General features: G+C 39.4%; 3 protein-coding genes across 3 annotated transcripts; all 3 read left to right on the plus strand.

The window, feature by feature from the left end:
- Positions 1–1930: 1930 nt before the first annotated feature.
- Positions 1931–2909, plus strand: LOC116679268 (olfactory receptor 52K1-like; the record flags this gene model as incomplete). Its single annotated transcript, XM_032508948.1, has 1 exon — positions 1931–2909. A coding segment is annotated over one exon (979 nt), but the record flags the coding sequence as incomplete, so codon positions are not given.
- A 2261-nt stretch (positions 2910–5170) lies between these two features.
- LOC116679267 (protein NLRC3-like) lies at positions 5171–11051 on the plus strand. The gene is given in 3 exon segments (XM_032508947.1): positions 5171–5190; positions 8450–8735; positions 9176–11051. Coding segments are annotated over 2 exon segments (2088 nt in total). The 5' UTR covers positions 5171–5190; positions 8450–8458; the 3' UTR covers positions 10987–11051.
- An 8101-nt stretch (positions 11052–19152) lies between these two features.
- LOC116679266 (olfactory receptor 51E2-like) lies at positions 19153–19696 on the plus strand (the record flags this gene model as incomplete). The annotated part of the gene is made up of 1 exon (XM_032508946.1): positions 19153–19696. A coding segment is annotated over exon 1 (544 nt), but the record flags the coding sequence as incomplete, so codon positions are not given.
- Between the last annotated feature and the right edge of the window lie 6 nt (positions 19697–19702).

Below are 19702 nucleotides of genomic sequence, written 5' to 3' on the forward strand. Positions count from 1 at the left end.
ACTAAAAAAAAGTCTGAACAAAGGGACGAAAATATCTAATTTTCTGTTTTTGACACAGAGGACAACACCAGGTTAAAGGTTAAAGGTCTTAAACTCTGCAGCACACAATGATCAGCGCTGTCTTCTGCTGTGATTCCTAAAAACATATGTGATGTCTGATCATCTTGTAAAATCCTCAGGTAACTTCACCGTCTTGTCTTCGCGTCAAAATTGAAAATCAACACTTTTAATGACGCTTTTTGTCAATGTTTGTCTCTTTTTTTGACGTTTTCATAACTACGTAACACTAACTTATTAACTTTAGTTTTACAGTTATTTTGGGAATTTATGGTCAATAAACCTCATTTATAGGAAATTATACCTAATGTCTGAGTTAGAAAAGCAGAAATTAGGAATTATTGAGACTAAATTTAAAGGAATGGATGTTGATGATAATCACAGACTGGAATATGTCAACTTTTACTCCCTTCTATTTATATTAATACTACTTTATATATAAATACATATAATACTAATACTATTTCAACAACACTTCACTTTGTTTTACAATGCTATAAAATAGAATAAGACCCAAAATTAATGAAAGTAGAGATTTGTACTTGGCAAAGAGCGTTGGAATCAATCGTGTTATTTTGGGGAATTATAAAGGACATTGATATAGGACAACATGAGGACAACATGAGGACAACATGGGGACAACATGAGAGTTAAGTTATAAATTGAGATGTTCCAATAATATTTTTTCCTTCTTGATATTTGAACTTGCATATCAGCCAAAACGGAGTAACTTAGACTTTATTATCATTCAGCTGCACATTCTCAATACACAGTGGAGCGAGATCACGTTGCTAGGCTCCGAGAAAAGACACAGAAGACAAGAGAAAAGAGAAACAGGACAAATAGAAGTACATGCAATATAAAGTACATGCAATATAAAATCAAAAGTTAACACTAGACGATTGTGACTGGTGCAGACATCAGTAGCAGCAGGATGGATTGCAGGGAAACATTTAATTTTTGCATGAATGCATGAATTTAAAGTGACCCAGTGCACGCAGAGGGTTCCCAGTGTGCATGTGGAGGGACGGGTGTGGTGTGTGCCCCCCGATGACGTTGCCTTACAACAGAGAGCCATGAGCTGCTAGCCCTGTGTGTCTGTGGTGACGCTGCTGCGTTGTTGTGCGGCCTGGCGCAGGTTAAACTCTTTACAACACACACTAAGGATGTGCTGTACGCCACACCACTCAGTCAGTCACAGCCAGAGAAGAACAGCAACAAACTACTCTAACCCTCCTGTTGTCCCGGGTCAAATCTGACCCGTTTTTACAAGTTTCTACACCAGAAATCTGTTGTTCTTTCCTCCAAGTTGTCCAAATATGACATGGATGGTTCCATATGACGCTGAAGGATCAGGGCGCTACTTTAGCGAGATTTAGGTGTTTTATTTCTTTGCCAAAAGACAAAAAAAATGATATAATTTCATGTAAATGAGGTTTCTTAACCATGAATTTGAAAAAGAAAATAGTGTAAAGCTAGCGTTGGTATACAGGTGTTAGTGATGTGGACATAGACTGATGGTAGTGGTGCAAAGATGAAGAAAATGTGGAAAAAAAAGCATGAAAAAGTGATAAAGAAGTGTCTCAAAGGCCTCAAAAACGTGTTCCCTTTCAGTTTTGACATGGGAGGACAACACAAGGTATCGGATCAGTGCGTGGACTTCATAATAAATTATAATCATTTATAATAATTTGGGTTGCCTTGGATTTTTCTCTGTGTGAAACGAAACTGAACCAAGAGGAAAACAATCCAAGTTTAAGAACTAATCCAGTGATTCAGACCAGAGAAAACCAACTAAAAACCCTTGACGTGGTTTTGTGCCACACACAGGAACACACGTAGTAACTCTCCTAATGCTTGTCCCTGTTTTCAGACTGGTCGAAGGCTGTTGTAAAGAGGACGTGAGGATGGTCAACGTGTCCCACAGCCACTTTGTCCTGGACGGCTTCAGTGAGCTGGGAGCGCTGCGGCCCGTCCTCTTCGTCCCTTACGTCCTCATGTTGGCGCTGTCGCTGTGGGCCAACTCCCTGCTGCTGTACGTCGTCATCTCCCAGAGGAGCCTCCACTCGCCCATGTACATCCTCATCGCCGGCATGGCGTGCGTGGACCTGAGCCTCCCGCTGTTCTTCGTCCCCCACATGCTGCTGAGCTTCCTGTTTGACTGGAGGGGGATCTCTCTGATTGGCTGCCTGGTTCAGATGCACTTGATTCATTTGTTAGGAGCTTTTCAGTCGACGTTGCTGCTGTGGATGGCGCTGGACCGCTACTTTGCCATCTGCACGCCCCTCTACTACCACGACCGCATGGCGCTGACCAGATTCCTCAAGTTCATCGTCCCGCTAGTCCTCAGGAACGTCTTCCTGGTCTCGCTGTTCGTGAGCCTGGCGGGACGGCTGTCCTTCTGCTCCAGGAACGTGATGAACCACTGTTTCTGTGAGCACATGGCCCTGGTGGAGCTGGCCTGTGGGAGCACCGCCACCAACAACCTGGCCGGGCTGCTGACCGTGGTCCTCGTCCCCGTAGCCGACTTCATTGTAATCACGGCCTCCTACGTCGTCATATTCAGCTCAGTGCTGACTTCGGGTCAGTCCGGTACCAAAGCGCTTCACACCTGTGTCACCCACATCGTGGTCATGAGCGTCAGCCTGACCATCATCCTCACAGCCTTCCTGTCCTACCGGATCAGAAACCGTCTCCCTGAAGCCGTCCGGGTTTTCTTCAGCACCATGTACCTGCTGTTCCCGAGCTGCTTCAACCCGATCGCCTACGGCATCAGAACCGCCGAGATAAGACAGCAGATCATCAACACGCTGACGAGCTTTCGCTTCCTCCGAACCGGGACTCATTCTTAAGAATCTGTTTCTGTTTGAATTGTTTCTGGTATGTCAAATGTTTGGACTTTTCTAGACCAGAAGAATGCTGGACATGAAATGATGATATGCTAAAATGATATAAGTGATCAAAACTGTTGTACAACATGTGTATGTTAGTGTACAGCTCCAACTGGGGGATCCCGAGGGGTTCCTGGGCCAGGTTGGAGATTCCCCGAGGCCTCCTCCCAGCTGGACGTCCCTCCACCTAGTCCTGATCTTCCCCGAGGCCTCCTCCCAGCTGGATGTCCCTCCACCTAGTCCTGGGTCTTCCCCGAAGCCTCCTCCAAGCTGGACGTCCCTCCACCTAGTCCTGGTCTTCCCCAAGGCCACTAGTTTGGATGAAATCCAGTCCTTTCTGGGACTCATTCTTAAGAATCTGTTTCTGTTTGAACTGTTTCTGTGATGTCAAATGTCTTGACTTTTCCAGACCAGAAGAATGCTGGATATGAAATGCTGATATGCTAAAATGATATAAGCATATATATATATAATGTACACTGATATTCTACTATTATTCCAAATATGACAATTGTTCAAATTTGATCTGCAATAAACAGTACAATCTAGAACAATATTCAATGTATATATAAGTTTGGATATTCATAATAAGGCCTTTTCTGACTATAGCATTTTCTGATCAAAACCAGTGAGACATGCCGGTATTATTTTGGTTTTAGAAGCTTCTCTGGACCCGCGTGCAGCTCATTTAAAATCTGCATCTCCATCAGAGAGTTTTTACTGTAGCTTGAGGTGGTTTCTGGCCTCTCTGGGTTTCATATCTGCACCAGCCAACCAGCTGGCAGAGTCCAGGGCTGCAGCAGAGACGCAAGGCCAGAAGAAAAGAAGGAGGATCACTTCATCCCCTTATCACAGACTTGGATATCAACAGAACTGGATGGCTGCTGGATCCAGACCCAGGACCTGTGTGTCAGGAGGAGACTTCAGGCCTCTAACAGTTGCCGTTGGATGTCTTGCACGCTGGCGCTCCCGTGTGGCGGCAGCGGGATATGTTCAACTTATTAAAGTTTGAAGGAAATCAGTGAAATAAAGATGTGTTTCAGCCTGTGTGGAGTTCCATTAAATCAAAGTTCTTCAAGACAAGACACAGAGAACTCTGTGTTTTCAGACGTTTAAATAATGTAGTACATAATTATCTCTCCCAGAGGGAAACGCTTGATACATGAATGACAACTGTGGACATACTCAAATAAAGCAGGAGGAGTAAAATCTTCCCAGAGGCCTGCTCCCAGCAGGACGTCCCTCCACCTAGTCCTGGGTCTTCCCCGAGGCCTCCTCCCAGCTGGACGTCCCTCCACCTAGTCCTGGTCTTCCCCGAGACCACTAGTTTGTATTAAATCCAGTTCTTACAGAAAAATCCAGAGTTTTTTGTGATTGTTGTAAAAATCCTTGATTATGCAACTTCTTCTTAAAAAATGCGATGGAATCTGCAAGATGTTTCTGCAATTTCATGCGATGAAATTGCAGAAACATGCAAAAACTAGTTTGATGGTTTGTCTTGTCGTGTAATAAGGTCACTTCATAACGTTCCCATGGCAACTTGTGTGACGTGAACAACATTTTTCATCTTCCTGCTCAGATATTTGGGACTTTTATTATGAAATCATGCAAGCCCGTGTTATTTTGCGTGGAAATTGTCAAATTATGCGATGAAAGTTCAGCACCCCCCCCCCCCCGCCATAAATATGCGGGCTTTGGCTTATTATGCGTTGAATTATGTGACCACATAATACCGTTTTTCTGGAGGAACGGCAAACCGACCAATCAGACGAGTCTTGTTCAGTTTTCACAGAATCAAATGTAGCAGATTCAGAACAGCTGCTTTGTTAAGTGCTAAGGAAATAGAATTTATAATTATTATTAACATAACTAAACAGTTTGTATCACATTTTGAAAAGAGCTCCAGATACATGCAGCAAATGCCCCCCCCCCCCCCCCCCCCCCTTCCTGCTCTGTGTGAGTGTGTCAGCCACTCCTGACTTGCCCTTTGTCCCGTGGAGACGCCGCTCCGTCTCCTCAGGCTCAGAGTGTTTGGGTTAAACCGACCAATCAGATGAGTCTTTTCAGTTTTCAGAACAGCTACCTTGTTAAGTGCTAAAGAACTAGAGTTTATAGTTATTCATTCAACAGCTGGGCCATTTCCTAGCCTCCCCCCCACACTTCCTGCCCTCTGTTTGAGTATCAACCACTTTTCACTTTCACTTGTGTGACACAGCTTCGTCTCCTCCAGCTTAAACTCCTGGTAAGTGACACTAAAAATGTGTTTCTGCGCTAACATTAGCTCCATGGTTTTGGATCACCGGCTGCACGGAGCTAACAATGCTAACAATGCTAACCATGCTAATGGCTATGGAGCTGATTTAGTAACTCAAATGTAGCTCTGTTGTCAAGTACTTGAGTATCCTGAGCTAAATGTACTTAAAGTACCAAGGTAAAAGTACACAGGTATTATCCTATGCTGGTTTTTGAACTGAGCCGTTCTGCAGAATAATTCATAATATTATATTTCCTGTTGTGTTAAGTTCCTGCTGATGAAACCCAACATTCCTGATTATGCAGCTTCACAATAAAAAGCTTTTGAATTACCAAATAAAGAGTGACTTTTATTGTGAAGGATGTATAGGAAATGAAATGTGGACAGTATGTCACGGGAGCTTTGTCAGTGGCTAGTGTTCAATTAAAAATAGTTTGGAGCTGAGGGGGGTTCCTCTCCCCCCCCCCTCCCCCCCCACACAAACACTTTAGTTCCTGCCTCTATGCACCAATGTCTGAAATGTCTTTATTGATATGAAGGAAAACACAGGTGGCAGCCGAAAAAGTGAAAACATAATGGAACATATAGCAGTCAGGCATTCTGTATTGCTTTCAGATATTTATCCTCCCAAAGATCATTTGTGGGGGGGGGGGGGGGGGGGCACTGTATTTGAGGAGGGGTGCATAAGACTGAGAGGACACCTGTCAGGATCATGAAGGAGTCTTTATGGATGTAGACTGTTGCCATTTAGTGTCATTTGGGAAATTATAACACTTTAAATGCAAAGTTAGCATTGTTAAAGATGATTTTGTTATGATGACTTGACGTTAACCTAGACAACGTGACCTCATAATAAATGTAGCTTTATGTTTTAACATTACACTAAAGTGTCCCAAGCAGTTGTTAGATTGGCTGTCGTGTTACATCACGACTATTTTTCCTTGACCTCGAGTGAAGTGGAATCATCTTGACTTTCGTCATTGAGATGTCATGAACATTACAAGATGAGTTTGATGGCAGTTGACTGAGTTATTGCTCGATTTGAGGGGGTATTCATAAGCAACACTCCTAGAACTTATTTTTCTGATTATTCCGACATTACATGAGTAGAGGTCTGACTTTTCGACGGGTTGCCATCTGGTTCCTAGCTGGTGGCTAGCAGTAGTAGCAGGTAAAGGGAACATGGACAATCCCTGTTTAGCTTGCAAGCTAACTTAATGATGAGGACCGGGTTGTACTACCCTGCTACTCAGGCTAAAAACTGGGGTTTTAATAACAAAAGGGCTGGTAGCTGAAACTACGCTAATAACTATGCAGTAGTATCTCCCTTTAGGCTTTTTATTGTCTCGTCCTTTTCCACCTTACCCCCAATTTCCATTGGATGCGTAACGGCTGCGGAGCCGCTCCAGAACGGTGGCGGAGGTTTCCATTAAAGATGATGTGTGTGTTTCCACTGACTGCTGAGTCAGGATGCTGCATCCTGACTCCGTCCCAGCTCCAGCGATCCCCGGCTCTCCGGAGCAAATACAAAGAACTCCTATTGTTGCAACTCAGCACATGGCAGATAGTGGGGACAGGAAGTGGAGCACACAAACAAAGTAAAAAAATCTGGTTAATTTTCAAAACAAAACTGTGCTCACAGCGGATCATATCTCCCTGCACTACACCTTGAAAACAGCACAGAGTTGTTCCCCCTCTACTCCTCTGACTAACTGGTGTTTTTGAAGCCGAGCCGCAGCCATTACTCATCCAGTGGAAATTGGGGGTTGCTCTCTCTCCATTTGTCTGCTCCCTCCCCTTTTCTGAACCTGACTGATCTTCCCTTCTATGAAGTCTCTTACATGCTAGTCCTGCACAGTTGCTACATCTCCCTCTCACTTCCCAGGCGAGTTGACCTCAGTCAGGCTGTAGGCCATCTACAATCGGTCCTGTAACTGAGTGAAATCATCAGGAAACGTTGGGTGCATCTGTTGTCTGTTCACTGCCAAACATCAATACAGAAGTCCAGCTGGAGGATTCTTGGACTGCATTGTGGCTCACCATCAGAATGAGGGGCATCTGTAGGTCGCAATCATTCTGGTCCAGGCAGTGTTGAGGGCTAGTTGGGCACTCAAGGTCTGCATGAACCGTTCCACTAATCCATCGCTTTGGGGGTGAACCAGGGTGGTCCTTGTCTTCCAGAGGCCTAGAAGGTTACACATCAGAGTGAGGACCTGTGATTCCACCCTTGGTTTGAGAGGATCTGTGAAAGTGATTCAAAGTGCCTGAACATGCCTTGCACCAAGGGCTCAGTCACGGTCGTTGCCTCTTGGTCATGGAGGGGTACGCTTTGGGTCACTTCAAAAAGTAGTTAATTGTGACCAGGACATACTGGTTTCCTGTACTGGTACTGGCCCCAGCACATCAACTGCCACTCTGTCCATGGGTGACCCTACACAGGGCTGTAGTAATGGTGCACGTAGTCTGGATCAACAAAAATACATAAGAGACTTGAGAGGAGACCTTCGCTGTTCTGTGATAGGCAACCTGCAGTTCCCATCCTTTCTAGGAGCTATAACGACTGATGACAACGGTCCTTGACAGTTTCACTAGCTGCAAACTCTTTTTCAGGGATCAAAGCTACTCTTTCGGTCTGTGTAACTGCAGTTAAATCCAGCTTGTTTCCACTGGGACTGCTGCTGTGAGGTTGTCATCTGGTAGTGGACGAAGGCTTTTTGCATAAGGGCCTCCCCCTGACAGGGATTTGTAGAACATGTAGGCTTCTCCTGCATGCCAATGACGCCAATTACATTGCCGGTCATTTTAGGACGGAAGGGGTCACTCAAAATAACGCAATGGTCACTGTGTTGAAGTCCAGTATTGCCCTTGCCCTACACAGAAAGTCCAGTCCAATTGAACACTTATTATTACCTTGGCAACCCAGGCTGTGTAGGCCCCCAATTGGATCTGTGCTTCACACCACCACACTATAGGAGACCCCCCCCCCCCCCGAGTAATATAGTGGTGGCTTGAGTTCAACCTGGCAGGAGATCAGGGCAAAGGAATGACAGTTGACCCTGAGTCGAGCAGGGCGTTGAACCTTCACCAAATGGTGGGCTGCTGCTTGGAGCGTTGACTCCTATCTGGGATGTTGGTCTTAACTTTCTGTACGGATGTCTTCCACTACCAGTGCTTTCTCTAAAACTTTTCCCTCAATCTAATTCTATAAGGTGACTACCTACTTTTGATATATTTTGGATCTTTGCAGGGACAAAAGATGGCTACGCCTCAAGAAGTTGTTTTAAGAGCTTTGGAGGACTTGGGAGCTGAGGACTTTGAAACATTCCAGTGGCACCTGCAGCTGAATGGGGGCCTTGAAGGCTTCCCAGCAATCCCAAAGAGCAAACTGGAGAATGTAAACAGGGTGAAGACAGTGGACCAGATGTTCTCGACCTACAGTGTGAACACCATTAATGTGACCAGAATAGTTTTAGTGAAAATGAATCAGAATGAGCTAGTGAGGAATCTATCAAACACCGTCTCAGAACCAGCAGGTAAGCCATAACCAATATGAATATAAAAGAATGGATGTAATAAACTTGTTTATCACAAAGTCTTCAACAAATATTAGCTTTGTAGACAATGTCTCAACTAAGATAGACACAAACAGTATGTAACATCCACTAGAGAGATAGAGGCGTCTCTGAGAACAAAAGTTGAAAGTCAGACATCCCTGTGTTGTTGCCTCTGCTGGTTTTGATGAAATCCATCTGTAGTTAAGTCATACACCTGGTTTCTTTACATTACCACAGAGTTCATGGGTGCATGACTTAGATTCACAACATATCAGTCGTTGTAGACGAATACTAAGAACTTTCACATTAGTTAATCTATTCAGGACCTGGTCGTCCCACAAGTAGACCAGATTTCATGAATACAGAAATGTGCATATTCCCATTCACTAAAATAATCCCTCAATGTTTCATTCATTCAGAGATTCTTTCTGCGTGCCAGCGAAAAGTCAAATCCAACGTGCATAGGACGTTCCAGTGCGTGTTTGAGGGGATCGCTAGAGCTGGAAACAAAACCCTTCTGATTAAGATGTTCACAGAGATCTACCTCAAAAAGGGAGGGACTGAAGAGGTCAATACTGAACATGAGGTCAGACAGATTGAAACAGCATCCTGGAGACCAGCCAGACCAGAAACAATAATCAGATGTGAAGACATCTTAAAAACCCCGCCTGGAAGAGATGAACCAATCAGAACCGTGATGACAAAGGGAGTGGCTGGCATCGGGAAAACAGTCTTAACACAGAAGTTCACTCTGGACTGGGCTGAAGGCAAAGCCAACCAGGACATCCAGTTCATATTCCCATTCACCTTGAGACAGCTGAACATGCTGAAAGACAAGAAGTTCAGCTTGGTAGAACTTGTTCATTGCTTCTTTAGTGAAACCAAAGAAGCAGGAATCAGCAGGTTTGAAGAGTTCCCGGTGGTCTTCATCTTTGACGGTCTGGATGAGTGTTGACTTCTTCTGGACTTCCTCAACACTGAGATCCTGACTGATGTTACAGAGTCCACCTCAGTGGGTGTGCTGCTGACAAACCTCATCAGGGGGAAACTGCTTCCCTCTGCTCGCCTCTGGATAACCACACGACCTGCAGCAGCCAATCAGATCCCTCCTGAGTGTGTTGACATGGTGACTGAGGTCAAAGGGTTTACTGACCCACAGAAGGAGGAGTACTTCAGGAAGAAATTCACAGATCAGGATCAGGCCAACAGAATCATCTCCCACATCACATCTCCTCCATCACAAAGCCTCCACATCATGTGCCACATCCCAATCTTCTGCTGGATCACTGCTACAGTTCTGGAGAAGGTGTTGGAGACCAGAGAGGAAGGAGTGCTGGCCAAGACCCTAACTGAGATGTACATCCACTTCTTGGTGGTTCAGTCCAAACTGAAGAACGTAAAGTATGATGGAGGAGCTGAGACAGATCCAACCTGGAGTCCAGAGAGCAGGAAGATGATGGAGTCTCTGGGAAAACTGGCTTTTGAGCAGCTGCAGAAAGGCAACCTGATCTTCTATGAATCAGACCTGACAGAGTGTGACATCGATATCAGAGCAGCCTCAGTGGTCTCAGGAGTGTTCACACAGATCTTTAAAGAGGAAAGTGGACTGTATCAGGAAAAGATGTTCTGCTTCATCCATCTGAGTGTTCAGGAGTTCCTGGCTGCTCTTCATGTCCATCTGACCTTTACCAGCTCTGGAGTCAACCTGCTGGGAGAACCAGAATCATCCGTTTGGTTTCAACGCAAGTTCTACACAAATGCTGTGGACAAGGCATTACGGAGTCCAAATGGACATCTAGACTTGTTCCTCCGCTTCCTCCTGGGTCTTTCACTGGAGACCAATCAGACTCTACTACGAGGTCTGATGACACAGACAGAAAGTAACTCATGGACCAATTGCGAAGCAATCGACTACATCAAGAAGAAGATAGATGAGGATCTGTCTGCAGAGAGAAGCATCAACCTGTTCCACTGTCTGAATGAACTGAATGATTGTTCTCTAGTGGAGGAGATCCAACATTCCCTGAGATCAGGAAGTCTGTCCGCAGGTAAACTGTCTCCTGCTCAGTGGTCAGCTCTGGGCTTCATCTTATTGTCATCTCAAAACGACCTGGATATGTTTGACCTGAAGAAATACTTTGCTTCAGAGGAGGCTCTTCTGAGGCTGCTGCCAGTGGTCAAAGCCTCCAACAAAGCTCTGTACGTGCACACACTACTATCCAGATTATAGTTTTTCTATATTCAGACACAAAACTTGTTTGCAATGGTGTTCTTGTGTTGTGGTGATTCCTCTCCAGGCTGAGTGGCTGTAACCTGTCGGTGAAAAGTTGTGAAGCTCTGTCCTCAGTTCTCAGCTCCCAGTCCTCTAGTCTGAGAGAGCTGGACCTGAGTCACAACAACCCGCAGGATTCAGGAGTGAAGCTTCTCTCTGATGGACTGAAGAGTCCAAACTGCAGACTGGAAACTCTCAGGTTGGTGTTTAAGTGTGTGATCTGATGACCACCTGAGTTATAATTTTCTTCATATGTTAATTATTGGCTCCTCCCTCTTCCCTCAATACTTTTTTTTACACGTTTCCTGCTTTTCATTTGTTTCTTTTTTTGATGCTTTCAACACTTTTTTGTCACGTTTTTGTTGTGTCAATGCTTTTTTTAAAAACATTTTTCCTGCTTTTTATTTTTTGTCAGTTCTTCAGATGAAGTGCAACAGATCCACAACACCTTGTTAAGAAAAGTGCCGTAGCAACCCGAGGGTAACTAAGGCCTGATGGTTGCTGGGGCCTCACCGTAACGCACCCAACGCCAAATAATTACAAGTTGTACGTTGTTGGTTGCTGCTTATTGTTATTGTTATTGTTATGTTATGTTGATGTTATTGTACGGATAAGAGAAATGGAAAATGGCGTTGCTTGTGTTAACAAATGCGGCCTGAACCCAATGTTGATCTGCAATAAAAACAATGTTAAAAAAATAAAAAAATAAAAAAATAAAAGCCCCGCTTCTGTTTTAAATCAATAATGCAAAAAACTGTACTACTCGTTAAAAACATATTGATGTTATTGTACGAGAAAAAAAATGGAAAATGATGTTGCCTGTACCCAATGTTAAAAAAATTAATTAAAAAATTACAAAATTAGCATATAATAATACAAATAAATAAAACATAAAAAATATATTAAATAAATTACATAAATAAAAAATAAAAAATAAATTAATTGATTTAAAAATAAATAAATAAAAATGAATAAAAAAGAAAAACTACGCTACTCATTATAAACCATAATGATGTGTTTTTATTATTATTGTTTATTATTGTTTAGCTGATTTGATACTGATTTCTTTATTTGACGCTTCCTAAAGTCAGTGAGAACAATGTTTAATGAAAGATTTAATATTCATGTGAATCTCAAAGCACATCAGCAAAATCTAATAAGATCTGGTCGTGCTGAGAGACTGGACCAGGGCCTCGGGGGGGGGGGGGTCCCTGCAGGACTCTCATGTTGTTATTCCTTCAAGCTAATTGGCCCCGAGGTCAAAACAGCTACTGATTAATTATCGGCTCAATAATAATAACAATAACAATAATAATAATAGGTCTCTTCAGAGCTGCAGCCGTAATGAGAGTTTTGTGACTCCGGTTTTAATAAGTGAACACTTCAGGGACACTCGGACACGGCAGCGCTGACGGTTTTCCTGTTAATTGTTCCTTTGATGGTTCCAAACTCTCGTGTGGAGCCGACCCGCTGCAAGAGGAATCCATGAAACTTTGGATTCTGTACATAAAAAAACACATCGAGAAAACGACATTAAAGGCAAAAGGGACCAGACTGTGAAACTATCGTAGACTCTAATGGGTATGGTAACAGTTTCCATGGCAACGGGAGTGGTGCGCTAGGGGTTGAGGAAGGAACCGGCAGCTTCCAGGTGTGTGTGTGTGTGTCTGTGCGTGCATGCGGACGTACGTGTGTGCGTGTGCGTGCGTGCATGTGTGTGTCTGTGTGTATGCGTACGTGCGTGTGTGTGTCTGTGTGTATGCGTACGTGGGTGCATGTGTGTGTCTGTGTGTATGCGTACGTGTGTGCGAGTGTGTGCGTGGGTGCATGTGTGTGTCTGTGTGTATGCGTACGTGTGTGCGAGTGTGTGCGTGCGTGCATGTGTGTGTCTGTGTGTATGCGTACGTGGGTGCATGTGTGTGTCTGTGTGTATGCGTACGTGTGTGCGTGTGCGTGCGTGCATGTGTGTGTCTGTGTGTATGCGTACGTGCATGTGTGTGTCTGTGTGTATGCGTACGTGGGTGCATGTGTGTGTCTGTGTGTATGCGTACGTGTGTGCGTGTGCGTACGTTCGTGTGTGTGTCTGTGTGTATGCGTACGTGGGTGCATGTGTGTGTCTGTGTGTATGCGTACGTGTGTGCGAGTGTGTGCGTGCGTGCATGTGTGTGTGTGTGTATGCATACGTGTGTGCGTGTGTGTGCGTGCGTGCATGTGTGTGTCTGTGTGTATGCGTACGTGCGTGTGTGTCTGTGTGCGTGCGTGTGTGCGTGTGTGTGTCTGTGTGCGTGCGTGTGTGCGTGTGTGTGTCTGTGTGGGTTTAGATCAGACATTACTTGACTTCCTGAAGGTTTTTTATTTTATTTTGAAAGGCCACTCAGACCTGGAGATCCTGGTTAAAGTCCTGGTTGCTACGGTAATAAAGATAAATATCGTAATAATCATAACTCGGTCTCCAGTCAGCTGCTGGGATAACGATCTGAACCAAACTCCAGAGAATCTGCTCTAATTGGCTTAGGGACCTTTTAATTGGTTCAAATGGGTTCAACCAATCAGAGAGCTGCATTTGTCTTGGGGGGGTCTTAGGACCCGGGTATAAGGTCTTAGGACTCGGGGGTGTTGGGGGTGTGAGGTGGAAGGAGACGGGACAGAGATCCTCTGGACCAACGGCTGGTGGATCTCAACAGGTAGGGCAGCTCACTGTTGTTATTATTATTATTATTAATTTTTTATATTTATTTTTTATTTTATTTTTTTCAATTTTTATTTATTTTTTATTTTATTTTTATTTAATTATTTTATTTATTTATTTATTTTTATTTTATTTATTTTTTTATTTATTTATTTTTTTTTTTTTTTTATTTTACAAATAATTGATTGAGATTTACAGAAGCTTAATGCAAACAGATCAGATTCAAGTTATTATGGAAACAGTTTATTGTAATAATATGTTTTTCATATTATTACAAGATATTACAAAATATTTCAATGTTTTAACAAGATACTTTGACAAAAAGTCACAGTATAGTATGTTTAAAAAATGTTTAAAAAGTCATATAGAGTGTTCCAAATGTCATGAAGTCATAGTATAGTATGTTATAAATGTCAAAAGTCATAGTATAGTATGTTATAAATGTCAAAAGTCATAGTATAGTATGTTAAAAAGTCAAAAAGTCATAGTATAGTATTTATAAATGTCAAAAAGTCACAGTATAGTATGTTATAAATGTCAAAAAGTCATAATATGGTGTTACAAATGTCATAAAGTCATAGTATAGTATGTTATACATGTTAGAATGTCATAATATGTAAGTTATAAATGTTAAAAAGTCATAGTATAGTATGTTATAAATGTCCAAAGTCATAGTATAGTATGTTATGAAATGTTAAAAAGTCATAGTATAGTATGTTATAAATGTCATAAGTCATAGTATAGTATGTTATAAAGGTCATAAAGTCATAGTATAGTTTGTTATAAATGTAAGAAAGTCATAATATAGTGTTACAAATGTCATAAAGTCATAGTATAGTATGTTATAAATGTCAAAAATCGTAGTATAGTATGTTATAAATGTTAAAAAGTCATAGTATAGTTGTTATAAATGTCAAAAATCATAATATGTGGTTACAAATGTCATAAAGTCATAGTATAGTATGTTATAAATGTTAGAAAGTCATAATATAGTAAGATATAAATGTTAAAAAGTCATAGTATAGTATGTTATAAATGTCAAAAGTCAGTATAGTATGTTATAAATGTTAAAAAGTCATAGTATAGTATGTTATAAATGTCATAAAGTCATAGTATTGTATGTTATAAATGTTAGAAAGTCATAATATAGTAAGATATAAATGTTAAAAAGTCATAGTTAGTATGTTATATGTCCAAAGTCATAGTATAGTATGTTATAAATGTTAAAAAGTCATAGTATAGTATGTTATAAGTCATAAAGTCCATAGTATAGTATGTTATAAATGTTAGAAAGTCATAATATAGTATGTTATAAATGTTAAAAAGTCATAGTATAGTATGTTATAAATTTCATAAAGTCATAATATAGTAAGTTAATAAATGTTAAAAAGTCATAGTATAGTATGTCATAAATTTCAAAAGTCATAGTTAGTATGTTATAAATGTTAAAAAGTCATAATATGGTGTTACAAATGTCATAAAGTCATAGTATAGTATGTCATAAATTTCAAAAGTCATAGTATAGTATGTTATAAATTTAAAAGTCATAGTATAGTATGTCATAAATTTCAAAAGTCATAGTATAGTATGTTATAAATGTTAAAAAGTCATAACATAGTCTGTTATAATGTTAAAAGTCATAGTATAGTATGTTATAAATGTCATAAAGTCAAGTATAGTATGTTATAAATGTCATAAATTCATAGTATAGTATGTTATAATGTCATAAAGTCATAGTAGTATGTTATAAATGTCATAAAGTCATAGTATAGTATGTTATAAATGTCAAAATCGTGGTATAGTATGTTATAATGTCAAAAAGTCAATATGGTGTTACAAATGTCATAAAGTCATAGTATAGTATGTTATAATGTTAGAAAGTCATAATATTAGTAAGTTATAATGTTAAAAAGTCATAGTATAGTATATTATAAATGTCAAAGTCATAGTATAGTATGTTATAAATGTCATAAAGTCATAGTATAGTATGTTTTAAATGTCATAAAGTCATAGTATAGTATGTTATAAATGTCAAAAATCGTGGTATAGTATGTTATAAATGTCATAAAGTCATAGTATAGTATGTCATAAATTTCAAAAGTCATGTATAGTATGTTATAAATGTTAAAAAGTCATAACATAGTCGTTATAATGTTAAAAAGTCATAGTATAGTATGTTAGAAATGTCATAAAGTCATAGTATAGTATGTTATAAATGTCATAAAGTCATAGTATAGTATGTTATAAATGTCATAAAGTCATAGTATAGTATGTTATAAATGTCAAAAATCGTGTATGTATGTTATAAATGTCAAAAAGTCATAGTATAGTATGTTATAATGTCAAAAAGTCATAGTATAGTATGTTATAAATGTCAAAAAGTCATAATATGGGTTACAAATGTCATAAAGTCATAGTATAGTATGTTATAAATGTTAGAAGTCATAATATAGTAAGTTATAACTGTTAAAAAGTCATAGTATAGTATATTATAAATGTCAAAAGTCATAGTATAGTATGTTATAAATGTCATAAAGTCATAGTATAGTATGTTATAAATGTCATAAAGTCATAGTATAGTATGTTATAAATGTCATAAAGTCATAGTATAGTATGTTATAAATGTCAAAAATCGTGGTATAGTATTTATAAATGTCAAAAAGTCATAGTATAGTATGTTATAATGTCAAAAAGTCATAGTATAGTATGTTATAAATGTCAAAAGTCATAGTAAGTATGTTATAAATGTTAAAAAGTCATAGTATAGTATGTTATAAATGTCATAAAGTCATAGTATAGTATGTTATAATGTCATAAAGTCATAGTATAGTTTGTTATAAATGTAAGAAAGTCATAATATAGTGTTACAAATGTCATAAAGTCATAGTATAGTATGTTATAAATGTCAAAAATCGTAGTATAGTATGTTATAAATGTTAAAAGTCATAGTATAGTATGTTATAAATGTCAAAAAGTCATAATATGGGTTACAAATGTCATAAAGTCATAGTATAGTATGTTATAATGTTAGAAAGTCATAATATAGTAAGATATAAATGTTAAAAAGTCATAGTATAGTATGTTATAAATGTCAAAAGTCATAGTATGTATGTTATAAATGTTAAAAGTCATAGTATAGTATGTTATAATGTCATAAAGTCATGTATTGTATGTTATAAATGTTAGAAAGTCATAATATAGTAAGATATAAATGTTAAAAGTCATAGTATAGTATGTTATAAATGTCAAAAGTCATAGTATAGTATGTTATAAATGTTAAAAAGTCATAGTATGTATGTTATAAATGTCATAAAGTCATAGTATAGTATGTTATAAATGTTAGAAAGTCATAATATAGTATGTTATAAATGTTAAAAAGTCATAGTAAAAGTATGTTATAAATGTCATAAAGTCATAATATAGTAAGTTATAAATGTTAAAAAGTCATAGTATAGTATGTCATAATTTCAAAAGTCATAGTATAGTATGTTATAAATGTTAAAAAGTCATAACATAGTCTGTTATAAATGTTAAAAAGTCATAGTATAGTATGTCATAAATTTCAAAAGTCATAGTATAGTATGTTATAAATGTAAAAAGTCATAACATAGTCTGTTATAAATGTTAAAAAGTCATAGTATAGTATGTTATAAATGTCATAAAGTCATAGTATAGTATGTTATAAATGTCATAAAGTCATAGTATAGTATGTTATAAATGTCAAAATCGTGGTATAGTATGTTATAAATGTCAAAAAGTCATAGTATAGTATGTTATAATGTCAAAAGTCATAGTATAGTATGTTATAAATGTCAAAAAGTCATAAATATGGTGTTACAAATGTCATAAAGTCATAGTATAGTATGTTATAAATGTTAGAAAGTCATAATATAGTAAGTTATAAATGTTAAAAAGTCATAGTATAGTATGTTATAAATGTCAAAAGTCATAGTATAGTATGTTATAAATGTCATAAAGTCATAGTATAGTATGTTATAAATGTCAAAAAGTCATAGTATAGTATGTTATAAATGTCATAAGTCATAGTATAGTATGTTATAATGTCATAAAGTCATAGTATAGTATGTTATAAATGTCATAAAGTCATAGTATAGTATGTTATAATGTCAAAAATCGTGGTATAGTATGTTATAAATGTCAAAAAGTCATAGTATAGTATGTTATAAATGTCAAAAAGTCATAATATGTTGTTACAAATGTCATAAAGTCATAGTATAGTATGTTATAAATGTTAGAAAGTCATAATATAGTAAGTTATAAATGTTAAAAAGTCATAGTATAGTATGTTATAAATGTCAAAAGTCATAGTATAGTATGTTATAAATGTCATAAAGTCATAGTATAGTATGTTATAAATGTCAAAAGTCATAGTGTAGTATGTTATAAATGTTAGAAAGTCATAATATAGTAAGTTATAAATGTTAAAAAGTATAGTATAGTATGTCATAAATGTCAAAAATCGTAGTATAGTATGTTATAAATGTCAAAAAGTCATAGTCTAGTGTTATAAATGTGAAAAGTCATAGTATAGTCTGTTAAAAAATGTCAAAAGTCATAGTATAGTATGTTATAAATGTTAAAAAGTCATAACATAGTCTGTTATAAATGTCAAAAAGTCATAGTATAGTATGTTATAAATGTCATAAAGTCATAGTATAGTATGTTATAAATGTCAAAAAGTCATAGTATAGTATGTTATAAATGTTAAAAAGTCATAGTATAGTATGTTATAAATGTCAAAAATCGTAGTATAGTATGTTATAAATGTCAAAAAGTCATAGTATAGTATGTTATAAATGTTATAAAGTCATAGTACAGTATGTTATAAATGTCAAAAATCGTAGTATAGTATGTTATAAATGTTGAAAAGTCATAGTATAGTAAGTTAAAAAATGTTGAAAAGTCATAGTACAGTCTGTTGAAACAAGAGTCTGGAATTGAACCAAAGTCCAGGGCTGCAGGGTCTGGTTTCTGGTCCAATCTGCATCAGGGTAAACCTCCGAGCCCTCCTGCAACTGAGATATAAATGGAGAAAACAGTCAGTGAGAAAAAGTCATAGTATAATATGTTTAAAAAAGTCGTAATAAAGTCATGTTATAATACGTCGAACCATGAGTTGGGAATTGAAGTGCAAACCTGACAAATGTAAAAAATAAAAAAGCTTCAACAATTTTGGGAAAAATCCTCGAAAATCTTCAAAAGGCTCCGAAAAAGATGCCCACGATAAAAAAGGCGTTGATAAAAGGCTTTTAATTTGAAATTTTGACTCAGAAAAAGAAACATTTGCAGGTCGACAGGAAGCCAACACGAGGACTCCAGGTCTGGGTCCAGGTCCGGGTCCGGGTCCGGGTCCGGGTCCGGTTTCTGGGCATCACAGCCTTGTTCGTCTCCTCGCTTTAGGTGAAGCCGGCGCCATGTCGGAGGGGGCGCGGAGCGGGAACTCCTCCCACGTCCTGTTCGTGTTCCGGGGGTTCCCGTCCCTGCAGGACCACCGGCGCCTGCTGGCTCTGCCGGTCTCCGCCTCCTACGTGGCGGTGCTGCTGGGGAACTGCCTGCTGGTCTACGTGCTCCGCAGCGCCGAGAGCCTGCAGGGCCCCATGTACGTCCTCATCTGCTGGCTGTGCGTCGTCGACGTGCTCGTGGCGACCGCCATCGTCCCCAAGATGCTCCTGGGCCTCCTGTTGGACTGGGACCAGGTCTCGCTGGGCGGCTGCCTGGCCCAGATGTTCTTCACCCACTTCCTGTCCTCGCTGGAGTCCACGCTGCTGCTGGCGATGGCGCTCGACCGCTACGTGGCCATCTGCCGGCCGCTGAGCTACGCCCGGATCATCAACGCCGCCGCGCTGGCGAGGCTGCTGCCCGTGGCGCTGGCGCGCAGCGGCGTCGTCATGGCGACGCTGGTGGCGCTGGCCGGGTCGCTGCGCTACTGCGGCTCCAACGCCATCGCCCACTGCTACTGCGACC

This window comes from Etheostoma spectabile, unplaced genomic scaffold, assembly GCF_008692095.1.
Source record: "Etheostoma spectabile isolate EspeVRDwgs_2016 unplaced genomic scaffold, UIUC_Espe_1.0 scaffold00010049, whole genome shotgun sequence".
Classification (NCBI taxonomy): domain Eukaryota; kingdom Metazoa; phylum Chordata; class Actinopteri; order Perciformes; family Percidae; genus Etheostoma; species Etheostoma spectabile.